This window comes from Plasmodium brasilianum (assembly GCF_023973825.1).
Source record: "Plasmodium brasilianum strain Bolivian I chromosome Unknown PB_00_01, whole genome shotgun sequence".
Taxonomy (NCBI): Eukaryota; Apicomplexa; class Aconoidasida; order Haemosporida; family Plasmodiidae; genus Plasmodium; species Plasmodium brasilianum.
In genome coordinates, this window is record NW_027122924.1 from 280,134 (window position 1) to 307,125 (window position 26,992).

Consider the following 26,992-nt stretch of genomic DNA (forward strand, 5'->3'; position numbering starts at 1 on the left):
GTTTTTTAGTGCCTTATATTTGTTCATTCAAGTATGTTGAATATTTTGAAAGGGCCTCCAAAAGAACTGCATAATGTGTGGTTCACGGTGCGGGTTCGTATATACGTATGTAAGTATATGCGTATGTAAGTATATACGTATGTACTTATATCTGAAATAACCATTTAAATGTGGCTTATTTTCAAATGTGGCTTATTTTCAAATGTGGCTTATTTTCAAATGTGCCTATTTTCAAATGTGCCTATTTTTAATTGTTCTTATTTTTATGTGTACCTATTTTAAAATATCGCTTTATAGTGCATGTGTACGTATGAATGTGTAACACCGGAAATGAATTTATGTAACAAGAGAAACTTGAGAAACCTATCAGAGTTAATTCTTAAAAAGCTAGAGCAGTTTATTGAATTTAATGACCAAAGGTTGTTAGAAGTTACGAGAGACATGAGGGTGCCAAAAACTTCTGGAACTGTGGATGAGGATGAAAAAACCAAGTTCATGATGAGACAATACGAAAGGGGGAATATCAGCTACTGTAACAACTGCGGTAACTGTAATAACTGCAGCAATAGCAGGAACAGTAAAAATGTAGACAACAGCTGTGAGGATAAAGATAACAAAAGGATAGATGAAGAAGAAAAACAGGACTCTATCGAGTCCGAACTTTTGTATGATTGGCAAAATTTTGAAGAATTAACAGAGGAGGAGTTTAATAAAAGAATTATTAATTTGAGGGGTTATATAGATCACAATGAGATGTTTGTTTTATGGAATTATGTATATAATAAGGGGAAAAAAAAGTATTTAAATTTAAAGGAAGAGTTATGGAAAATATGTGAAAAATTATTAATGCAATATGATATATCAGAAGATTATATTATGAGAGAATGGAAAAAATTAAATACATATTTAAAAGATGAATTAATGAAAAAACAAAGAGATGATTTTATGGAATTAAAAATGTTTATAGACTCAAATGATAATCTTCGTTGGGAATATGTAGCATTTATAATAGATAAAAATCAATCATGGGATGTTATAAAACATATGACAAAAGATAAACTGCAAAATAAATTAGTTGAAAGCTTTGAGAAATATGCAGATCAAGCTCAAGAGAGGGAAATTGAAAAAACTCCAAAAACTGGAGCTAGAAGTGGTTCAGCAAACAATAATAACGACGAACGTGAAATATTAGTGAGCAATGTATTATAATAAAAATTAGGTAATTTTATGAAAAATTTGCATAAACGTTTTTGACATGAGTACATATAGGCCGTTTGAAAAACTTAAAAATTTACGAATAACAGAAATGCATAAAATTGTAGCTATTTGGCGTGTGTTGTTGCTATACGTTTTTGTATGCACCCGCACAAAATTGAGAAGATGAAGAGCTCAAAATGGAAAAAATTAATTTCTCCATTTTGCACTTACCTAGTATGTCCATTGCACTGAACAATTAAAAAGAAGAAAAAAAGAGAAAAAATAAAGACAAATTAAGGTAAACTCTTACGCATTCTTTTTTCTCAATTGTTCAATGCGTGCTTTTTTGTAATTTTTTGTATTTTGTTAATTTTGTTGATTTGTTAATTTTGTTGATTTTGTTAATTCTGTTGATTTTATTGATTTTGTTAATTTTGTTCATTTCGTTGTAATTTTTTTTTTTTTTTTTTTGCTTCTTTTCCGTGTGGTGGAAATTGCGTTTCTTTAGAAAACAGAAATATAGATACAAATTTTACATTTTTTTTTAAAATTATTAACAAATATATAGTGGCATATGCTTGTATATGTATACAATATCATGTATGTAAACAAACGTACACCCTCAAATGAGAGAATATGTATGTATGTGCGTGAAAAAATTTATGTTAATATTACTCGACCCTTAAAGCTTTTCATATTAACAGTTAATAATGTTGCATAGTAAATTTGGTATAATCACCTGACTTATTCATGTGAAATGTGCCTTTTTATATATTAATTTGCAGGAAAATATAATATTAAAGTAATAAATCAAGCACTTTTTTAAGTTATAAAAATGAGCTAACTGTTTTTTTGTCATATTTTTTAAAATTTCTTACACAATTAATAATTACACAAACTGTGAAACTGCAATAACGGTGTATTTTGAGCAAACATATATATTATATATATATATATGTATATATATGTATATATATGATTATGAAATTTTAGTAGTGTTAAATATACACTACTTTGCATGTGGGGATAAATTCGTTAAAAATATTCTGAACGTTCAGGTGAATAAAGAATTGTACTAAAATATTTGTCATTAATCGATTAATATTTAATTTTCATTTTGGACATGTACTAACATCTAATGGGATATTAAAATAAAAAAGCCTATTCTGAGTTATTTACACCATTCTAGGAAACTTTTTTTTTTTTTTTATCCCTTGAAAAAAGGTTCTTTTGATTTAAAAATGAGGGTTATTAATAAGAAGGAAGAATATGAAAAAATTAAAAATAAATATAAAGTAAAACAAAATAAAACTAGTATATGGTTTATCAGAATAAAAAAACAGTTATATATTATCACTACCTGTTAAAAAAAAAAAAAAAAAAAAATTTTTAATTAGGACAAGGAATTACACATGTGTTACAAACTCTCACTATTTTATGATACAAAAAAATGGTACATGACACCTATGTATTTAACAAAATATAATATTATAAAATGTAAAAAGGGATGAAGAAAGAAATACTGAATTTATTACAACTGATTTGCTAATTCATTCTGAAAAAAATGGCTTTTTATAGTAGTATATTCAGGCACTATCGATATAAAAAAACTAATATGAAATATTAAGATAAAATTATACAACCTTTGTTTATAAAACTGTTGCTATTCAAAAAAAAAAAAATAGTAATAAATAATGCAAAATATTTCTGAATAAAATAGTTAAAATAATTTAAATATATGTTATTAACTTATTTTGGTGATAATTTTTTGTTGCAAATTTTATTGTACATTTATATCAATCTTGCAAAAGTGTAACTACCAATATTTTCTTCATGAATTTTTAATTATAAATAAAAAAAAAAAAAAAAAAAATAGGAGTAACAGAATAAAAAGGTTATCCCAGAAAATTTAAAAATATTTTCCAATACTTTTTATTTGTTTAGTAGATAAATGTTATGTGCTAAGGTTTGTTATTTTTTTTTCATGGGGATATTTGAATGGGGAGGAAGTAGAATTGTTCTAAAAAAAAAATTAAAATAAAATAGCGGTATAAATCCTTTTCATGATAAGCACATTGTTATGCTTAAAATTTATATGAAGGTTTGCTTGTATGAATGTATATATATTTATATGTATGTATGTATATATACATAATTTTTTTTTAATTTAGAAGAGTTATATACATTAAGAGTTCAAATATTTTTACTTTTTCGTAGCCGGAATACACAATTCACAGTGGCTTACAAACAACAAAGGTATTTGTAAAAACATAACTTGAAGTTGTAGTCATTCATGACTTCTTTTTCGTTTTATATTAATTTATTTATTCATTTTATTTTAATTAATTTTATTATTTTATTTTATCTTGCACAATATTTTTATGGTGCTTCCAAATATTTCAAAAAATATTGCACGATAAATATACAATTTTTTATGAATTGTGTAATAAAGGAAAACTTCTACTTTTTTTAAGTGTATTATTTTGTATGTTGCATTCACTTATTTAAGAATGCAACGCACTATATTGTACAGCTTCGTTATTTTCGTGTGTATATATACACCCACACACATGTATTTACTATTATAATTTTTAGTATGCTTTTTATAAAGCTAAGATACATAATAATATAGTTTGACCAAGCAGAATTAACGATAACCGTATGTATATATATATATATATATGTAATACGTAATCACTTATTAGTTTAAAAATTAAATAAAAGCTAGAAAAAAAAAAAAAATTTATTAAACTGCACTCAGGATAATAACTTTTTATTGTAAAGAAGCTCTTACAAAAAGATTTTAAAATAAAAAAAAAAAAAAAAAATATATGCAAAAAATATAATAAAATAAGCAGGAATTTTCATCGAATTGGGAAAAAAATACATAGATTTGTAACTATATAAAAATGTTAAAAAATTTCGTTAACGTCGCTAGCCATATTTTTTTGTAATATTGGAAAAATAGTATGAAAATTTTGCTTTACGTAAATATTAGTAACACCCAAGAAAATAATACAACTTATTAGCAGAAAAGGGAGAAAAACATATATATAAGCATTAAGTATATACATGCATATATATTTATATATATAAAATTTATGTGTGAGAGTATATGGGTATACGTACAAATATGTGCATATATATAGGCATTTTGTAGTTCATGTAACTTCGTAGTTAATTTTTTATTTTATACAGTGAAATTAAATAGTCCGTGAAACTTAGTTTTATGAATATACGTTTATCTAACGGCTCTTTAATTTTTAAAAATTTAACAGTAAGAGCCCTTCACATTTTGTTATTTTATTTTTTAAGGTTGAATGAAGATATATAATTTTGATTAGTTTAAACTAGAAAAAAAAATTTTTTTTTAATTTATTTCATTTTTTTTTTAAATACTTGTTTTTGAAATTATGATAAATGTGTATATTTATATATGTATAAAGCGACAACAAAACAGTAAGTATTTATAATTGTTAAATCATTCATTATGTATAAAAATATACGCTGTAGAATGGAAGAATAAAAATAAAGAATATTGTTGTTCTACAAAACAATTCAAGCATTAATATTATTCTTTTAATAAATACAGTTTACTAATTTATGATGGTCCTATAAAAATGATGTTTTTTATTTAGATTTAAGGTTCATTTAACTTTTTCATAGTTTTATCTTAAATTAAAAAAAAATATATATATAATTATTCTAAAAAAAAACTTGAAGAAAAGGATTTTTTTTTTTAATTTTTTTTTTATTTTATATATACATATATATGTAGTATATATTTATATGTATATTTATGTTTATGTTTATGTTTATAACTATATATAATTGCGTATATATATAACAATGCATATCTCAAAATTTTTAATAAACACTTGATGGTCATTTTTGTTCTATTTTTGTTTTTTTAGGCACAACTTTTGGCTAATAATTTTAGTGATAATAATTAAATTCTTATGAACCTTTTTTTTTGGATTAATATTTTTTATGTTTTTTTTTTCCTCCTAAGGAGGGCATTTTAACTTAATTATTTTGATTATAATTGTTAAAAAATTTTTAAAACAACACCCCTGTTATTTGATTATTGTAAATGTAGAAATATATATATATATATGTATCAATAATCTTAAATATATATTATATACTATATAATAGCTTGAATAAATCGCCCCTTTTCTTGTTATTTTTAAGATGAATTAAAAAAAAAATAAAAAACTTAACAATAAAATAATGCATCAACCTATTTATTAAAATAATTTTTTTTTTTTTTTTTTTTTTTTTTTTTGTGAAAAAAGTAAAAGTTTTTAAAATAATGTCATCATATTGTAGTGATAGAAGAACGAGGTTTCTTTTTCTAAAGATACCTGTAACGTTAAATAGTATGATTAGAAAAAACTCTTTTGCAAGCACTTTAGAGGAGAGTAAAAAAAAAAAGGTTAATAAAAGGAATATGAGTAATAATTTAGTATTTCTATCTATTTTTAACATATTGCTTTTTGGGTTATTATTTCGTTTAGAACAACAGGTAATATAGAAAAGGGTAAAAGGATAGAGCATACTTATGTTGCACCACAACGATGTTCGCGTTTTGTGCGTCTATCTTTGAGTAAATTATTATTAGTTAGTTGTAAGGTGTGAGTTATGAGTTGTGAGTTGTAAGGTGTGAGTTGTGAGTTGTAAGGTGTGAGTTGTAAGTTGTAAGTTGTGAGTTGTGCACTGTGTATTGTTAATTTTTTAATTTTTTTAATTGTTTTATTTCCTTTTTTTTTGTTGGTTCCTCCCTCATAAACATCCACATCTGCGCATTACAGGATAAAGATTTCAAGGAAAGCACTGAAAGTTTCAAAGCAGCGTTTAGCAATTTCATTGGTTCAAGGAAACTGTCTGATAGATTTTTTGGAAAAACTGTGGATAACGAAAATGGTAACTTAGAAGAAGAGGAGGACATAGTGTTAAATAATAAGTTAGAATTAAAAGAACATAAAAATTACTATGTGCCATTAAATTATATAAATAATAATCTTAGTGAAACGTTTGAAGATACACCGAATTATGAAACTGTTAGAAAAAATGAAAAACAAAAAAAAAAAATTATAAATAATTGTGATTATGAACATTACGATGTAGATAATTTAGAATATCTTAGTGAGCTAACAGAAGATGATGTAAATAAAAGAATAATAAGTTTAGGCGAATATGTAGATGTTAAAGATATGTTTGTATTATGGAATTATACTAATGGTTTTGAGAGAATAAAATATATTAACATGCAGAAAAACATAATACAATATTGTGAAGATTTAGCAACTATTACTAATATACCAAGAAAAGTAAAAACTGAAGAATGGACAAAAGTTTATTATTTTATGAAAGATGAACTTTTCTATAAAGAACGAGAATTCTATAAGGAATTTTATGATTTCCTTCAAAATGGTCCTTGTCAGACTAAAGTATTTGTTCAATTTATAAATGATATGAAACTCGAATGGAGGAATTTTAGGAGGGGCATTAATAGTGTATGTATGGAGATGATAAATTCGGAGTTCAATTGCTACTAACATGCAGTTACCAGGTGAGACAAGGGAGAATGCATTGGGGTGTTCATGTGCATATGGATGTATACATTTGTTCGTACGTACGTATGTATGTACATATATATATGCTTGTATTTGTACATATATATATGCTTGTATTTGTACATATATATATGCTTGTATTTGTACATATATGTACATGCTTGTATGTATATTTAAGTGACAATAAGAAGAATGAATTTGAGTAGTACCCCTTTAGTTATTTTTTTCCATTTAGAACACTAAAAGAATTATTAAGATTTGAAGTTATACAACTGAGCCTGTAGTGGCAAGGACGCTGATATGTAACCCGGGGTACAATGCATACGTGTAGGGGTACTATATATGCATACCAACATATATGGTACATATGTGCATGAATGCATGTTGCCTATTAACATAGTCATAAATGAAAGGCTTAATTTTTTTTTTGTTTATTTGTTTGTTTGTTTGTTTGTTTGTTTGTTTGTTTGTTTGTTTGTTTGTTTGTTTGTTTGTTTGTTTGTTTGTTCATTTGTTTGTGTGTTTATTTTCCTGATTTTAACTTCTCTATACTGTGTAACAGAAATTAAGAAAAAAAAAATTTCTTTACCACTTTTTTTTTTTTGCAATATTTGTAAAAATGTTTGGACCTCCAACATATATATCTATATCTATATCTATATATATATGACCCAATTATAGGAATAAATGCTAATATATAAGGATATATAATTTGCTTTAGCTGGTTATGTCGCTCCGCATCATTTTCAAATTTTCGTTTAAGCTACATTTTAATCTTTTGCTTTAACTGACGTAAAACATAACAGACATTTATTGTTCCTTTTTAACACTTCTTATAAATTAATGCGTAAACTGTTGAAGTGATACAAAATATACTATCACTGTTTTTTACTGTATAAACAATGTTAAGGTGTGTTTTTGTATGTGGGAAAGGGGGGGGGAATTGAAAATCTGCAATTTTAGGTTCTTTAGATGTTTTTAATGTAAGAAAAATAGGCTTATAAAACGATATAAAAGTTGAGCATGTGCAGTTGTATTTTCAAATAACAGATTTAGCGAAATCATGTAGAATAACCATTCATTTGTGAAAAGAAAGAATTTTGAAAAGGTATTATTTATTTTCATTTTAAGAAGCAGTAAACTTGCTAATTGGGGGAAACACATAAATTATGACTTGCTTGAAGAGAGCTACAGGTTTTTCTACATATATAGACGACTTAAGTTATCAGCTGAAAAATTTTTTAGCTCGAATAATGTGTAAATAGGAAATAAGCATATGACTACATGGTGTAACTTGTAAAGGTGAACCCATAGGAAAGGCACCTCATTATCGAATGTTTTAATGTGGTATTATGCATGAATAGATATACGCATGTACACATATACATACCATATATACATATACGTATATATTCCCGCTCATTGGACACTTTGTGAGCCAAATATTTTGATAATGAAATATATGAATGCAAAATGGAGTGTTCACACAACCCCTCGACTGACCCAAAAAATTATACCTGTGTTACTAAAGTGATAAGAGAACATTAACTAAGATCGTTTGAGGTACTATATGAAATTGTGATTTCAGGAATAAATAGAAATGTACATATGTATATAGACATATGTGTGTCCATACGTGTCGAGCGAAAAATAAATAAGAAAAGAAAAAAAGGAAAACTCATTTTTATGGCATTTAACTGCATTCAGCGCTTCTTCTCCCAATATTAGCGCATGTTTTCTGTTTTAAATTTATATAAGTACGCGCAAATGTGGGGACTCAAGTGTATGTATAAGTGTATGCATAAATGTGTGCATTATTTATTTATTTTATTATTTATTTTTTTTTTTTTTGGAGGATCATGATAGGATGATACTGAAAAGATATGTTCATTTTTAGTTTTTTTTCCTTTACCAAAAAATACGATTTACTCGTTTGAAAGATATGGGTAAAATGAAAAATAAAACGTGAATTGCAAAGTAGGAAATTATATTCTTCATTTTAATTAAAATGATGATATTGCCTCCTTTTTCTCTCGGTTTCACTTAGAATATATATATAATAATATACATATACATATACATATAAATATATATGTACATATGTATATACATATATAATACATATATATTATCTATTCAAATTATTCTATGTACTAGAATAATTTGTTATTTCTGGTAAAACAAAAAGTACGCTTATCTAAATTATATGTGATATATATTTTTATATATCATTGCATGTAATTAGTAAGTCTGAAAATACACAATTATTCAAGGGAAATAATCTTATATAAAAGGTTAAGCCTGTATATACAGGTCGTACCCTTTTATTAACTCTTTGCGTGCATATTCGCTTATGTTTCGAAAAAAATGAGTATGCTAAATATGGTTTTCCAAAAAATATATATGGGTAGATGAATTTTGCGTGCACACCAGTCAGTCTTGGTGTTACCCTTACGACATAGTTCTTTCTAGGAGATTTGTGAAATTGATGTTTTATCTTTAGTTTATTTCAGTTTGCCACATTTGATTACATATGGTACATTGTGCTATTTTTATTTATATTTTTTTATTTCTGGAAATGTAAGCTAATATGAATACAATTATTTTTTTACGATGGTATAATTTTTCCTATATGAATTTGTTTCTTTATATCACGGCATTTTTCCCAGCATTGTAACTATATTTTGCTTAGTTTACCTGAAGATGATAACTAAAAAGTATGTTATGACAAAACCTGTAGGAACTAAGGAGTGTTTGGGGGAGGTGTATTAGCTATATCTCTGTACATTGTGTAAAAACGAAAGTTTTCCATAAAATAATTGACTTCTTTTATAAACAGTGTTTGTTTTGTTTTTTTGTTTTATTTTCTTAATATAATAAGTAATTCGTTGCATAACACTTCATAGTATAACCTATTTTAAGGTAAAAATATAAGCGGAATGACAATGAAAGAAAAATATGACGTATCTTTGTAAATAATTTTTTCGTTGTTTTGTCCTGAGTTGCCTTCTGTTGTTTTATTTTATTTTGTTGTATTTTACTATATTTTGTTTTAATGTATTTTATTTAGATTTATTTTTGTTTTATTTTGTTTTGCTTCATTTTGTTTTGCTTCATTTTGTTTTGCTTCATTTTGTTTTGCTTCATTTTGTTTTGCTTCATTTTGTTTTGCTTCATTTTGTTTTGCTTTATTTTGTTTTGCTTCATTTTGTTTTGCTTTATTTTGTTTTGCTTCATTTTGTTTTGTTTTATTTTGTTTTGTTTCAGTTCGCTTTGATTTATTTTGCTTTAATTTGGTTTGCTTTGTTTTACATCTCTTCCATTTTATTCATTTCCGCTTCACTATTTTTTAACTAGTTTGAGTAAATTTTTTAAATTAAAAAAGCAAGTCAAAATGAACAAAAGAAAATTAAAAATTTCAGACCCGTTACTTTAGGAATGTAGACAAAGAGTAAAGATTTTGCAAGGCTAACGAAATTTTGTTAAATCAAAAATATTGATGATGGCACATTGATGACAAATTTGTAATTATTTTGCTTATTGTGCACTATATTTACATAAAAGAGAATATATATAAAATTGAAAACATATAAAAAAAAAAAAAAAAAAATGAAGATTTTTAAGAGTGTTTATTTTTTTTTATGATAATAAAATATTCCAAAGTTAAGACACATTTTTACACTGAAATATGTAAGGTCATTTTATTTATTAGTTTGCTTGATTCTCTTTTTTTTTTTTTTTTTTCTTGTTTTTAATTATAAAAAGAAAATATAAGTTTCAAGGTTTTATGTAAATTGTCGGCCTTTTTAAAGGGTTGAAATGTTCATCATAAAATATGTTTGTATGTGTGTAAGTATTTATGCATTTAAGTTTTTACGTAAGTATTCACGTAATAAACTATGTATGTGTATCAATGAAAAAGTCCCTACTCTATTTGAAATAAAAAGAAAATAAAAGTTTGTATTTCTAATTTAACTGAAAAAAATGAAGGGGAACTGTTCTAAAAAAGATATAAACTTCGCGTTAGTTATGTAAAAGTACACGTAAATTTTGAAGGTTAATACCATCATGTATCTATGCGCCCTTGCATTATTTTATTTGCAGTAATTGCATGTTTAAAAATGTACATATATATATATATACATATGAGTGAAACTCTTTCGTAAATTTTTTTTTCTTTTTTTCGTTGATACACAGAATTTAATTAATTTAATTTGTAAAATAAATTAATTTAATTTTTTTTTTTTTGTCATTTTGAAAATTTAAGGAGTAAAATTTTAATGATTGTGATAATAAATTTATTTTTGTGTTACAAATTTCCTAGTTGCGAAGAACACAAGAAAACTAAAAAAAAAAAAAAAAGTTTTACTTTTCAACTACTTCAGGAATAGGAAATAAATTTTACGAAGGCTAAGAAAAGTATGATGAGAAATTTTTTCTTTTCAAGACCTTTTAATTATACATTATTATGTCAAGTTTTATTATTTTTTTTACTACAAGTAAGAAGATAAAATGAAAAAGTTCATTCCTGCAACGTAGTTTCCTTATTTTCTTTTTTTCCATTAAATTACAGTGTGTTTATAATAGCACGAATGAGGGGGAAAAAATAGAGAAAAAAATAGAGAAAATATTAGAGAAAGAAATAGAGAAAAAAATAGAGAAAATATTAGAGAAAAAAATAGAGAAAATATTAGAGAAAAAAATAGAGAAAAAAATAGAGAAAATATTAGAGAAAAAAATAGAGAAAAAAATAGAGAAAAAAATAGAGAAAAAATAGAAAAAAAAGAAAACTGTTTTTCCATAATTTTCATACCCCTCTATAGATTAAACATATAAATGATCATATTGTAGCTGTAAAGTCATATCACAGCGATGTATGCTCAAGGAATTTAGCCCATTACAACCCCTTGAAATTCTATGAATTACAAATAAGCTCTTCCGAGGATGAGAATGAGAATGATGACGAGGATGAAGACCAGGTTGATGATGGCAATAAAGGTGATAATGTCAATAAAGGTGATGATGGCAATAAAGGTGATGATGGTAACAATGGCGATGATGGCAATAAAGGTGATGATGGTAACAATAACAATGTTGATGAATTATTATTTAGTAAAGAACAACATGTATACCCTAGCTACTACGATAACAGAAATTATATGACATTTGATGGTGCTTCGAGGGTGTATGATGTACCATATAATAAATACTTTAAAATGGCATGTAAGAACACTGGTAGTAGGAGAAAAAACTCATTTGGACGTAAAAATGATCATTTAATTTTACATTTGTTGGAGAAGTATATAGCAAAAAGGATAAAAAATCTAGGTGAATATGCTGATGAAGGGGAGATGTCTATTATATGGAATTATGTCCATAAGCATGAGAAAAAGAAATATTATAAAATGAGGAAAAAGTTGATGAAATATTATAAATGTTTAGCTTTTGTATGTGATATTCCGAAGGATGTTGAGAGGCGTATATGGTTGAAAATTACGGAATACATGTCACGTATATTTTTACGTTACGATAAAAACTTTTGTAAAATTGTGTATATTTACTTAGAAGATGGTAGAGCTGAGCGCTGGAGGTTTATGGAGTTTATAAATAAATACAGAGTAACACATATCAAATTCAGAATGATAATGTATAATTACTGGAAGGATAAAATAAATAAAAATTTTGAGGCCTATCAAGAGAGGTGTAAGCAAATGGGGTTGAAAACTAGGCGCATTTGTTAAGTAAGGATGATAAATTAGTCCATTTTGGTAGGTGGGTATGAGTAAGTACATGCTGGAAAGTTAACTTAACGGATAAGTGAGAAAGACATATATATAGAAATGTACATAAATTGTGCAATTAATCATTGGATTGCATGCTGTGTTATCATTCGTGTAAATCGTCTTATACTTATTATATTGGAAGCTTACCGAGTTGTTCCTACTGTTTATGAATTATTGCTTACGTTTCGAGATGGAAAGGTTTATAAGCTCATATGGTCTTTAAAATATGAGGAAAAATGAGCATAACGTATAGCCATGTGTAAGTTGCAATGTTATTTCTATAGGAGTTGTCTTTTTTATGTGAACTATTTATTTTTATTTTATTTTATTTTATTTTATTTTTTTTTTTTTTTTTTTTTTTTTTTTTTTTTTTTTTTTGTTTCATCTAGTTATATAAATTTTGCTTTGTCCCATTTTGTTGTAATTTTTTTTTTTTTTTTTTTCGATTATTCTTGTGGATATATTTATTCTTACGATGGTATAATTTTTCTATTTTACATTCATATTTTTACCGCACAATATTTTTTACAAAACTGTGCTTACATTTGACAAGAGGCGGTCGCTATAGTATTTTTTACTTGGAATGATGGAGTGGAAAAATATGTTATGACATAAATTTCATGTATAGGGAGAGATGTGTGTATGATATTCCTAGTTCTTTGGACAAAAGTGAAGAAAGCTGTCCATACAATGATGGACTGTTTTTGTAAAACGTTCTTTTAATAAATTGTGTAATGATTTATACATCGTTTTATAGTGTAATCTGTTTTAAGGTAAAAGTTAGAGTTGGGATAGAACGTCAAATACAAATTTTGACGAATGATTGTAAGTAATAGTCATCGTTTTATTTTATTTTATTTTATTTTATGCCTTTGAGTTTTATTCTACTCTGTTCTATTCTTATCTCTTTTGTTCTTACCTGTTTTGTTATTATTTGTTTTACGTTTACCTGTTTTGTTCTTCTCTATTTTCATTTTCTTCCTTTTTAATAAATTAGAGTACATTTTTTTTAAAATAAAAAGGGCACACTATATAAAACAACGGCAAATAAAAAATTTTAAAGAGGCATGTTAAAAAAAAAAAATTTAAGACCAAAAAAATTTGGCAAGGCTTATCAAATTTAGTATATTAAAAAAAAAAAAAAGGTAACACATTTTTTTTTATTCTTTTTATGTACAATAAAAATTGAAAACATAATAAAAAATTTCAGCCCCAAACTAGAGTAATAAAAAGCAAAGCAAAAAGATATAAATTTATTTTTTTTTGAAACTTTCATCCTATTCTCTGTTGCAACTACTTGTACAATAATTTTTTTTCAACATAAAAATTTATTATTTGTTCATCGTTATGTTACGTCACTTACGAATTAACCTTATTATCATGATATTATTATTTTCACTGTTACATTAATACTAAAAAAACAAAAAATTTTGTAAAATGTAGTAAGTATATACATAATTATTTTTACGAAAATGTTAACTGTTGGTGCTACAAAATTTTCGTGTTCATTAGTACACGGCTACCTTATATTTGAATTTGTTTGGGCAAAATTATTTTGAATTTAAAAAAAAAAAAAAAAAAAAAGGCATAAAAATTTCGCCATTTGCATAGAAGTTAAAATTTTTGTTCTATTAAATTATTATTTTTTTTTTTTAAATATATAAGAAAATTTTATTATTTTGATATTTAAAAAAAAAAAAAAAAAAAAAAACGAATAGAATAAAATAAAATAGAGCACAATAGAACATAATAGAATAGAACTGTTCAGGATTATGTTACTGGCAAAACTTACATATTTGATTGTCATGTTATGTAGAAAATGTAACACTATAGGCTTTAGTCTATATTTAAGTGATAATTCCATTTTTTTTTTTTTTTTGCATAAATATTAATTTTTTGTGTCGCTTTTTTCAGTGATATACGTAGTAATTTAGTGGCAGTAGTAAATATTTACAAGTTTATATGGTTATATGGTTATATGGTTATATGACCATATGTATATATGTTTATAAGTTTATATGTTTATAAGTTTATATATTTATTTATTTGTTAATTTATTTTTCCTCTTTATAAGATGTATAGGAGTTAATGGCATTGATTTTTTTTTTTTTTTTCCTATTAATGGCATTTACTATTTTTTTCCTTTTTTTTATCTCAAACATATAAGAATTCAATATGATATTTTGTTACAAAAACTTTTCTCTATTGCGAAAAGAATTTATACAGTCTAATAAGAAAATTAGCAAAAATAATTTTACATCTTCTTTAGAAAGAGGAAAAGGAAAAAAAATTATTAAAAAGAGTATTAGAAATAAGTTTATACATCTAAAGTTGAGTGAAGTGCTCTTTGTTCTTCTGTTTTTTATACTACAAGTGAGATAAATTTGAAAGAATTAGTCTACACAAATGTACGTGTGTCTCTTGGCATAACACTCTTTTTTCTCCCATTTTTTGTTCATTTTTTCTCCCATTTTTTGTTCTTTTTTTCTCCCATTTTTTGTTCATTTTTTCTCCCATTTTTTGTTCTTTTTTTCTCCCATTTTTTGTTCTTTTTTTTCTTCCTTTATTTCTTCACCCCTTTTGTAAGTTTAAATTAAAACGTTTACTATTTTAAAAAAAAAAAAAAAAATTTCTGTTTGTTTCCTTAATTTTTACCTATGACTGCAGAACAAACATATATACGAAAGTTGTGTATGCACCAAATTAGAAGGAAATAAAAGAGGCTCAAGGAAATTATCAAATTGTATAAGGAAAATAAATCGGCTATGTACAAGAATTAAGGAGGATGTAAAACATAAAGGAATATTCAAATATCTTGAATCAAAAAATATTAAAGGTGATGATAATGAAAAGGACAAGATATGTACTCCTATGGATAGTAAAAAGATAAACGAAAATGGTAGTAAAATATTTAAAACGAATAAATCGACAAGTAATTTAAAAAGAATTCCATTCGGTTATAGAGGTTCTGACGAAGCTGAGAAGTTAACAGAAGAAGAAATTGGAGAAAAAATAAATAATTTAGGAGATTTGGTAAGTGTTAAGGAAATGTATACTATATGGAATTATGTACATAACAATGAAAAAAAAGTGTATATCAAAATGCAGCAGGCTATTAGAACGTATTGTGAATATTTAGCATCTATATATGGTGTACCAAATAAAATGAAAAATGAAGAATATATGAAAGCCTGCAAAAAGATGACTTACAAATTTTTGGAAAAAGAAAAAAAGCTTCGCAAGAATTTTTATGATCTCCTTAAAAACGGAGCAGTTGATCGTGCGAAATTTATTAGTTTTATTTTTGAAACAAAAAAAATATGGTGTATAAATAGGAATAAAATGAAGAATTTTTGGAATATTATGTTAACTAAAAAGTCAAAGCGATTTTGGAATGATATTACGCAGTTCAGGAAGGTACGTGCAGGAATGTGAATTCACTCCCCCATGGAAAAAAAGCGAAGTGGAAAGAAAAAGAGAAAGAACACCTATACTTGAACATATACGCACATAAATACATGTGCGCGCGTTGTAGCTCCCTGTATAGATAAAACTTTCGTATAACCTGAACCAAGCAAAGAAATAAAATTACCTGAAGAAATATTTTCCGAAGTTAAACACGTAATATATGTTCCAGTACTAAAACTAATTTGTGCTATATGGGACTATAAAAATGCTCTAGTTAAGAAGGGTTAACATAAATATTTAACTCCCTCACAAGGCTGTACAGTGGACGCGTTCATTAAATTAAAAGAATAATTTTCAGTAATTCGCTTTTCTTTTTGCTTAGTTTTATTTTGTTTAGTTTTATTTTGTTTAGTTTTATTTTATTTAATTTTATTTAATTTTATTTTATTATTATTTTATTATTATTTTATTTTTATTTTATTATTATATTATTATTATTTTATTATTATTTTTTTTTTATTTCTGTGAAGTGTAGTGCAGCAGGTAGAAAGTTTAACTTATCCCGTACTCACTTTACTTACATTGTTCATGCAAAAGTTGGTAACCCCCCGCAAGCACGTACTTACGTACGTGTATATATATATATATATATATGTACAAACATGTGCATATTAAACTATTTATAGCCTATTAACTACATTGGCATTTTAAATGCTCCAATGCAAATTCTCTACTTGTTTTTTGTCATAATTTAACATGACGACAATATATTCATATTTTTGTGTGTTGATTAAAAAATTGAATCTTTGTATGTATATATTTATATATATATATATATATATATATATATATATGTACATATGTTACATTTTTTTTTTAACTTATGTAAAAGGTAGACATGTACAAAGAAAATTTGCAAGTGCACTATATACAAAAAAAAAAAAATAAACATGTATAATATATAAAATAAAGAGGGACACCACGTTGATATGTCTTAAATGGAGTTAATTTGTACATACATACATATATACAACATGAACGTGCATAAATTTTTTGTATGAGCTTTTTACTTAAAAAATTTTTTCTACTTATATATGTAATAATTTTGAATACATTTAAGCAGATAGAAAATTTATGTCAAATTTTTGATATATTATATAAGTTAATAGTTATATATCGATTTAGAGTATATTCTATGTTGTACATAAATGTTATACAATAAATTCTTTGTTGACTTTTATATACTTTAAAATTAAACATTGTTAATTTTTTTTTTGTTGGTGAGGTTCATATATATATAGAGAATATTATTTTATAATTTTTTTTTTTTATTATTATATCATTTGAATATGCTTTCATAAAACATAACATGGAAAATGTACTTTTTAATTGCGAGTATACTATGTCAATCGTCAAATATATATATTTTACAAATAATATTATTGGCAATATTATGATAATATTATATTAATATGTTGATAACACCACAGCACGTAATAACAATATATGGGAGATACTCAACAACTCCAATTGCTCTCAGTTTGTGCATCGCTATATAGGTATTTCTTTGTTAAATAGATTTATTAATATTGGAGATACAAATTTATACAGCATTCACACATTTAGTTATGATGTTCCACTAGAATATTCTATTTTTTAGTCGATTTGGCGTTTTATATATTCATATATACATAATACGAAATATTTTTACGTAAATACGTGGAGTGTCATTTTTACCATAAAATTTACCCCTCTAAACCTTTGCATTTTAATATAAAAAAAAAAAAAAAAAAGTCTAAAATTTAAGAAGGGCAGTAAAATAACGCTCCACTATATTATAAAGACATAACAATTTTTTATATGCAAAGATAGTTGAACAATTGTTTCATTTTCACCGACAGTTATATATTTATAGTAATAATAAGTGGTATCATATATGAAAAATTAAAAATGTCATTTAGTACGAAGTAAAATGGAAAATTTCAAATAAAAGTGTTTTAAAAAAATATATTTTTTGTAAGGTTATTAAATATAGCATCGAGAGACAACAATTTTTTTTTTTTTTATTTATTTTTTTCTTCTCTCACTCTGCCCATTGACATATTTCTGTAGATTTGTCCATTTTATTAGCAAATATATAGCTAATTATTTAATCAGATACGAAAATAAAATAATTTGTTCATATAATAATTAAAAAAAATATAAGAGAATTGATTATTAAATGTACCCATAATTATATTCATTTCGTATAAATATTATTTGTATTTAAATAATTTTATTATAAATTAACGATGACAAAATAATTATTTTGCACAATTCAACTAGTAACCTTTTAGAAATATACGATGTGTTACATTATACATGTATTCAAATTAATGACCACCATCATTTTTTGTTTCGAGCATTTGTTTTTTCTTAACACTGCTATCAAATTTAATATTAGGCAAAATGAAGAGAACTAAAATGAGCCCCCTCAAATTTTAAATACTCCAAAAAGCTAATGTTAAATGGATTAGTGTCATTTACTTATATATAGATATATTTGTACATACACACGTAACTATCAAAAAAAAAAAAAAAAAAAAAAGAAAAGCAGCATACGGGTGTTTCGTTTAACTCCGTAAGAGTACCCTTGTAATGAGGAGAATTAAAGGGTAAACATATAATAAAATAAATCTATTTATATTTTCTATCAAATAATAAATATATAAACATAAACATATACATATATATATATATATAATTTTTTGTAGAAAATAATGAATAAAAAATATATATATACATATTTATAAAGTCGCAATTTTATTTTTTAATATTATTATTTTATTTACATGTATTAATGCAGTGGAAGTAGTTTATTGCAGTAAGACTAATGCACAATGTATTACCCGAAATGTAAAGCATAACATTAAATTAAAAGGATTAAACTAATAAACTTTATGTGAGAGAAAACTTTATTAAGTACAACAAAAAAAAAAAGAAAAAAAAAGATATATTTGCAGAAGGGGAACGGAATTTTATCATTTTATTATTCTTTAATATTACTTCATTTTATTCAATATTTTTTTTTTTAAGTATGAAAAAATAGTCAAACCATTTATGTATTATTTTGTATATATAATTATTACTATAAAAAATGAATATATTTTTTTTTTTTTCTGTGTAATTTCATAATATTACTCACTAGTAAAAATGGTTTAGAAAAAATATTTTTTTCGAAATTTTTTATGAAAGAGATGAACAAATATAACTCTTAAGAAAATGAAAAAAAAAGGAAATATAGACCTTGATAACCTCTTAATAGTGTATTAAGTATTTATAATATCCATATGGTTTAGTTATTAAAATAAATAGTTGCTGAAGGATGGTACCGTTAGATGAAGAGTTCTTAACATGTATTCAATTAAGTTAATACATGTATAAGTATATATGTATGTACATATATATTTATGTATGTGAATATGTACATAGTGACATATATGAATATGTGTTCTATTTTTTTTTTAAAAAGGATAGATGAGAATTTGATGTGTTTATAAACTTCTTTTTCGGTATATTTTAAATATTAAAGAATTAACAAGTAATGTTTTTTTTTTTCTTTTTCTTTTTTTTTTTCATAAGAGATTTACCCTTTTTTCTCTTAATTTAAAAACTATAATTATGAAAATATTCAATAGACAGAATTTTTCTACGCTAAAGAATATACTATTGGGAAGTAAGAAAAATGATATATATTACTATCAAGGAACTGTGAGAGGAGGAAAAAAACGAAATAATAAGAAGAAAAGTATAATAAATTTTTTGTTTTACAGAACTTTTAATGCTATGCTTATTGTTCTGCTTTTTTTTTGGTTGCAGATAATATCATCTTGAAAAATTTTGAGCACATAAGTACTTTTTTCGCACTTTTTACTCATTCGTGCACTCGTTCATTCGTTCATTCGTTCATTCGTTCATTCGTTCATTCGTTCATTCGTTCATTCGTTCATTCGTTCATTCGTTCATTCGTTCATTCGTTCATTCGTTCATTCGTTCATTCGTTCATTCGTTCATTCGTTCATTCGTTCATGATTTTATCCTTTTTTTTTTTTTTTACTTCTTCATTCACCCGTTTTTTCTTATTTTTCATGTTTTTATTCTTCTCTTTAATAATTTTTCCCCTCTTTTCAACTTCTTTGTTAATGCATTTATTTTTCCGCGTAGTATCGCTTAATTTATTTTATTTTCCTCTTTCACTTCAAGTAAAAAGTTTAACTACACAATGAAACTAATTCCCAACGTACATGCTTTTTAAATACCATTATAGAAAGATCTATGTACATGTGAACCATATATGCACTCAGCTTTAATAATAAAAAATAAATATTCCCAAAATTTTGATAATTTTAAGCTTGAGACGAAAAAGAAAAAACCTCATATCTTAGTTTCAAGGTGTAAAGATATTTTTAAGAAGGATAATAAAAAAGGAAAAAAAACAAAGAAAAGGAAACTTACAATGAATTAAAAAAGATCAAAGAGAACAAGTGTACGAAGTTATATAATAACAAAATGAAGTAGAAAGAGGAAAATGTATAAACAAAAAATAGGATAAAAAAAAGGCTTGTTGATTTATACAATTTAGATGCAATGAAAGATTTAAAAGAAGATGAAGTTTATGAAAAAATTAAAAATATGTGTGGTTTTGTAGGTGTTAGTGTGATAAGTAAAATATATGGGACACAATATATAAAAATGTACGGGAAAAAATTTTTTATAAGGAGGAAAAAATAAGGGAATATTATGGAAAATTAATAAAAAGATATCATATATCTAAGGAAAAAAAAATTGATATATGGTATAAAATTTATTACATTATAAAAGAAGATTTAACACATATAGAAAAAGATGATTATAAAACTTTATATAAATTCAATGATAAGTGTTCACATTATTATGAAGATTTTATTAACTTTCTCTTTTTTGAAATAGCATCACAAAAAAAAAATATGAAAATAATGAAGAATAAATGGAAGTATATATTACATAATTGTTTAAAAGTTTCTAAGGCATAATATCTTCCATATGTAAGACATACATAATCAGGCATAAGAAAAACTTTCTTACATGTGGATAATTTTAAAGAGGTATAATAATGTATGGGTCCCACCATTATGTAGTAGCACATGTTTGTGCTGACATGTAGAACTACATTATTTTGTTTTATTTTATTATTTTTGTTTTATTAGTTTTATTTTATTTTATTATTTTTGTTTTATTAGTTTTATTTTATTTTATTATTTTATTTATTTTATTTTATTTTATTATTTTTATTATATTTTTTTATTTTATTATTTTTATTATTTTTTTTTATTTTATTATTTTTTTTTTTTTTATATTAATTTTATTTCATTTTATTTTATATATTTTTGTTGTTCGAGCTTCAGAAAAATTTACATAATAAATACGTATGCACATACAAACAAATAATTAAACGGATGTACAAATATAACAGCCATTCACCATATTAACATCATCTGCCTTTGGCACCTGTCCATTGTATTATTTATTAAAATAACATTTGAACACTTTCTATTTTGTTTATTCAAGTCTTGTATAAATGTATTGCCCCAGTAAGATTACCACAATTTAGAAAGATTTAATGTTCATTTGATTTCTTCATTTTTGTTTTAAAATTTGAGTGGAATTATGTAGGTGGTACTTATATATACATGGATCGTACATACGTGTGTGCTTTCATATAAGTGTATATATACATATATATGTGTACTATTGTACAATTGCACAATTGTACATTTTTTTTTTTTGTTTTTTTTTTTGTTAAATATATAATGTGTTTTATAATATACTCCTTACGACTGAATAGTTGTTAACTGACAATTATTTGTGTTGTATAGTAAGTCAATTGTTAATCACCAAAAGATTTTAATTTTACCCCAATTATTATTCCATCTTTTGAAATAATATATTTATATTTTCTTCGGTAGTTATTTTTTATTTTACATAATTTTTATATTTTTATTAATTTCTTTTTTTATTTTTTTCTTACCATACACATTTTTACATTTGTAATTTCAATTAGTAGCTTTTATTGCAAACATTTCATTCGTTTAGCTACTTTTTTTAAAAACATTTTGCTCAAAATATAAAAGAATTTATTTAATTAAAAAAACAGAAAAAATAAAATATAGAAATATTTGCTCGTAAATTTGTACTATTTACGATATGTACAAATATTGATAAACATAAAGGAGTAAAATCTTTTTGTAAGGAATTTCATACAGAGATAGCAGTAAAAACAAATATATACAAAAACACAAGATAGATACAAAAACAAAATAGACATATAAACGAAATAGACGTAAAAACAAAATAGACATAAAAACAGAAATAACGTCAATAATTTACATAAAAGTTTAAATAAAAAAAAAAAAAAAAAAAAAACATTAAAAAATGTCAAAATAGGATAAATACGGTCGAAATAGGCAAAAGAATAATAAAAATATCACGTGAGGACACTTATCACCGTGGGAGATACTACTACTTTTACGTTTCTATTTCCCTTTAATAATTCCCTTTAAAAAAATTAAATACAAAAGCATTGAACAATTAAAAATTTAGGAAATTATCATGAACAACGGGGTTGGTTCATGTATTTATAATAAAAGAAAAGAAAATTTTAAATATTACATGAGTTAAAATAACTTCACTTTAATAATAAAAATAAACCTATCATAATTAATGTATTTTCTAAAAAGACACTAACAACTAAGAAATTATTATGTTTAATTTAAAGCATATGTAACAAAAGTTTTACATATATATTTAAAAGAAACGAGACTTACCTGTTCATAAATACATGGAAAGGGGCTTTTTTCAAAAACTATCTAAATATATATATACATATAATAACTTAAGGAAAAAATTAACATTTCACTAATTAGCTAAAAATGTATATATATAATTTTCCCCACAAAACATTTTTTGCACTTAATTTTCGTGCATTAAGGTATATATAAGGATATACACAGAATGTGCATAAAAAAAAAAAAAAAAAAAAATATTTACTTAAATTGATAAATCACGAACAGAAAAATCAATATAAAAAAAAAAAGAAAATAAATAATAAATGCACATAATATTCACATATATATATATACATATATTATGTACATAATTTTAATTCTTGAATTCTTAAATTTTTAAAAACAATGAATGTTACATGTTTTTGCATTTCACATTTTACACATTTAAACAGAATTGTACTTGGAAAGAAATAATAAAATGTGTATTAATTTATTAATTCTTACAATAAAATTTAACAATTTTTCAACGGACAAAACTTTTGCAAAAAAAAAAAAAAAAACAATAAATGAACTTAAAAAATATATACGTGCATATAAACATATTATATATATATATGCACGTTCATTCCCATGTACATTTTTTAGTTTTTCGCTTAGAAGTTAATTTGAAATAGATTACGTATCAATTTCATTGGAGATCCATATAACAGTTTCCCCGCAAGGACGTATGAAAGAAATATTCCAATAACAATAGTAAAAATAACAAATAAAGACGGAAAAGAAAAAATTTCAAATACTTCCAATAGAATTAGGAATGTTATATTTACTATTAGGACAATTAACGGTATACAGAAAAAGGCACGTTTAACACTTCTTTTAAGTTTGGAATTAAGATATTGGGTTTCTTTTGCATGTTTTTCTTTCATATCTGATATATCATTTTTAACCTTTTCAATTTTATTTAGTAACGCATGAGCAATTAATGCAGTATTATTGTCCATGGTTTTATCTATTTGTTCTCTAAGGTCCTCCATTGATTTTGAACTACTATTCTTTGTTTTCAATAACACTATTAAATATTTTTGCTTAGGATAAGATGTTTTTTTTTTTCTTAATACTGATTCATCTTCTGAACTACTATCAATATCCCGTCTATCTTTTTCACTATTATATTTTTTTTTTAATATATTACTAGAGCGAGTTTTAAATTTCTCTTGGACTTCTTTCTTATCCAATGGATTTACATCATCATACATATTAGAATCTAATACTTTTTGTAATGTTTTTTTTTCCTTTTCTTTCAAATTTTTTAAGCATTCTGATACAACTTCCTTATGATTTAAATGATAGTTATACTTATCTCTTTGATTATATTTATAATTAAGCAAAAATCCTGGGAAATTCATATCTGATTGTTTTTTTACTGAACTGTTCTCTTTTTTGTTATTTGTTAATACATCTCGTTCAGCTAATTTATCTCTTAATATAACTTCATCAATTTTATCATCTAATTCATCTTTATAATTGCGTTTCGTTTTTTTGTTATGTCCGTTATTCTTTTTACTATCATTACAATATTTATCGAAATATATACCAAGATTTTCCGTGCTACTACTTAAACTACTCTTACTATCAAACAATTTTTTTCTGAATTCACTGTCCAATCCATTAACTTCATTATGTTTTTTTGTTACATTTTCATTCTGTGTTATTTTATAATTTGTCTTTTGGCTGTTTTTATTTTGATAATTCTTCAAATTTTGCTTGACATTATTATTTGAGCCATTCTTATTACCACGCTTATTAAAAATATCATTAGAACTATCTCCTAATGATTCTACGGATGAATTATAAACATCTGCATATGGGTTTTTTACCTTTTCAAAATCTTCATCATCATCATTTTCCTCATCATCATCATTTTCCTCATCGTCATCATTAACATTTTCATAACTATCTACACGTTCTTTATAATTCTTTCCATACTTTTTGTTACCATTATTACTGTTCGTACCTAATAAAGATATAGTACTACCATGACCATTTGAACTATGGATGCGATCCAATTCGTATAAAATTCTAGAAACTCTCATACCTAGTTTAATGTGTAGTTCATTCTGCTCAACATCACATGTGTTATTTGAATTACACTAAAAGGGGGAAAAAGAATTATTAAAAATGTACAAAGATGCAGAGATGTACAAAGATGCAGAGATGTACAAAGATGCAGAGATGTACAAAGATGCAGAGATGTACAAAGATGCAGAGATGTACAAAGATGCAGAGATGTACAAAGATGCAGAGATGTACTAAGATGCAGAGATGTACTAAGATGCAGAGATGTACAAAGATGCAGAGATGTACAAAGATGCAGAGATGTACAAAGATGCAGAGATATATAAAGATGTAAAAATCGTACAAAAGTGTAGAAAAAATAAAAATTATTGTTTTACTCATAATATGGTAATACCCATGAAAGTGTAATTCTAACAGTATATAAAAAACAAAAATGAAAAATAAACTAACGACAACTTAAAAAATATATACATATATTTAGATGCAATATACATTGATAATCCTTACATTTTTGGTATTTTCCCTTTCCCAAATAAGGAAGGTAAAAATAAAAGCTTTATAATGTACCATTTTAAACTGAATTTATTATGTTTTTTGCGTTAGCAATTTATGACTAGGTAATTTTTTCGGTAATTTATATTTTCTTATAATTATATTATATCCTAAAGGTATATTTTCCTAAAATATTATATATGCATAATTATAAAATATGCATATATATAAATGCAATGTATATATAATATATTATATTATATATTTGTTTACAATTTTTTATTTGTTATTATTATTTTTTTCTCTTTTTATTCATAATTAAAATAAAAGATAATATAAAATGTAAAATAAAAAATTAATAAAATATTAGTACATTTTTTCTAAAGTAAATTATATAATGTATAAGTAATAGTAATAAAAAAAAAAAAAATTTCTAGAACATTTTTGCAAAATTAGAAATATATATTTTTGCATGTAATATATATATATATATATAATAAAATATATCCTATAATTCACGTATAATTCACGGTTTTCCATATTTTTATGCGGGGTAAAAAATAATATTATTTTAAAAATATAAATAAAAGAAAGATATTTATACATGTACTACTGGAAAAGATATAACAGGGTGAATTTAAGCATTTTTTTGCAATGAAGGGTTATATAAGTACATATATATATTTTGCAGTAAAAAAAAAAAAAAAAATTAGTTAAACTATTTTTTAATTCTATAGAAGAATTTAAGATATTATTATACATATATTATATATATAAATATATGTATATTTTGTACAAAAATGTAAACCACATTTTATGTACATAAATAATGGAACAGTTTATGTACTTTTTAACTATATGACGATTAATGTATCATTAAAAATATATATTGAATAATTTACAATGAATAATCTTAAAGGGTATATAATATTAAAATCTATGTATACATGTAAAATAACATACATAAAAAAATATGTACTTATAAAAATGTAATTTATACTTTTTTACAATATGAAAAAATATAAATATTACATTTATTATGTTATATACAATAAGAAATATTTTCTATAATTTTCTACCATTTTATATAATTACATAAATTAAAAAAGATACAAAAACTTACGGAACACTATAAAATTTTAAAAACAAAAAAAAAAAAATTAATCCTTTAACACTGAAAATTTTTCATGGAAAAAAATGTTATATTAGTATTTTTTTTTTTTTTTTTTGTGTAAATTTTTCAAAAAAAAATGTAAAATAAACAGATGACACATAAATATAAAGTGTAGCAATAATCATTAAGTTATATAATACTCTTTGTCTGACATAATATTTATGGTAATATAATAAATTATTTTATTTTTAATATAAAAATAATACAATATATATATTATATATATATATATATATAAGTAATGTTAAAAATGATGTATGTGTAAGTGAATATGTTTTAATGTTATGGAAAAATAAAATTGCCCTTTATGTTACCCTCCTTTTATTTTGAAAACATATCAATTTATAGAACTTTCTTAAGATATTTTACAATTTTATTGCGTTACTGTAATATTATTATATGTCCACAACTAGCTAAATGATATGTATAAATTTTGCTTGGAAATAAATAATTATATTTTTAAACATGTGCGAAGGAAAA

General features: G+C 23.9%; 5 protein-coding genes across 5 annotated transcripts; 4 read left to right on the forward strand and 1 right to left on the reverse strand.

The window, feature by feature from the left end:
• Positions 1 to 300: 300 nt before the first annotated feature.
• MKS88_000053 (uncharacterized protein) lies at positions 301 to 1,209 on the forward strand (the record flags this gene model as incomplete). The annotated part of the gene is made up of 1 exon (XM_067219766.1): positions 301 to 1,209. The coding sequence occupies one exon, from the start codon at positions 301 to 303 to the stop codon at positions 1,207 to 1,209; it is 909 nt and encodes a 302-aa protein (XP_067075942.1).
• A 4,303-nt stretch (positions 1,210 to 5,512) lies between these two features.
• On the forward strand, positions 5,513 to 6,758 carry MKS88_000054 (uncharacterized protein; the record flags this gene model as incomplete). Its single annotated transcript, XM_067219776.1, has 2 exons — positions 5,513 to 5,725; positions 6,012 to 6,758. The coding sequence occupies 2 exons, from the start codon at positions 5,513 to 5,515 to the stop codon at positions 6,756 to 6,758; spliced, it is 960 nt and encodes a 319-aa protein (XP_067075943.1).
• A 4,439-nt stretch (positions 6,759 to 11,197) lies between these two features.
• MKS88_000055 (uncharacterized protein) lies at positions 11,198 to 12,517 on the forward strand (the record flags this gene model as incomplete). Its single annotated transcript, XM_067219785.1, has 2 exons — positions 11,198 to 11,275; positions 11,600 to 12,517. The coding sequence occupies 2 exons, from the start codon at positions 11,198 to 11,200 to the stop codon at positions 12,515 to 12,517; spliced, it is 996 nt and encodes a 331-aa protein (XP_067075944.1).
• A 2,217-nt stretch (positions 12,518 to 14,734) lies between these two features.
• Positions 14,735 to 15,994, forward strand: MKS88_000056 (uncharacterized protein; the record flags this gene model as incomplete). The annotated part of the gene is made up of 2 exons (XM_067219796.1): positions 14,735 to 14,932; positions 15,227 to 15,994. 2 exons carry the CDS (start codon positions 14,735 to 14,737, stop codon positions 15,992 to 15,994), a joined length of 966 nt encoding a protein of 321 aa, XP_067075945.1.
• Positions 15,995 to 23,423: 7,429 nt separating this feature from the next.
• MKS88_000057 (uncharacterized protein) lies at positions 23,424 to 25,416 on the reverse strand (the record flags this gene model as incomplete). The annotated part of the gene is made up of 2 exons (XM_067219807.1): positions 23,424 to 24,920; positions 25,354 to 25,416. 2 exons carry the CDS (start codon positions 25,414 to 25,416, stop codon positions 23,424 to 23,426), a joined length of 1,560 nt encoding a protein of 519 aa, XP_067075946.1.
• Positions 25,417 to 26,992: the final 1,576 nt, after the last annotated feature.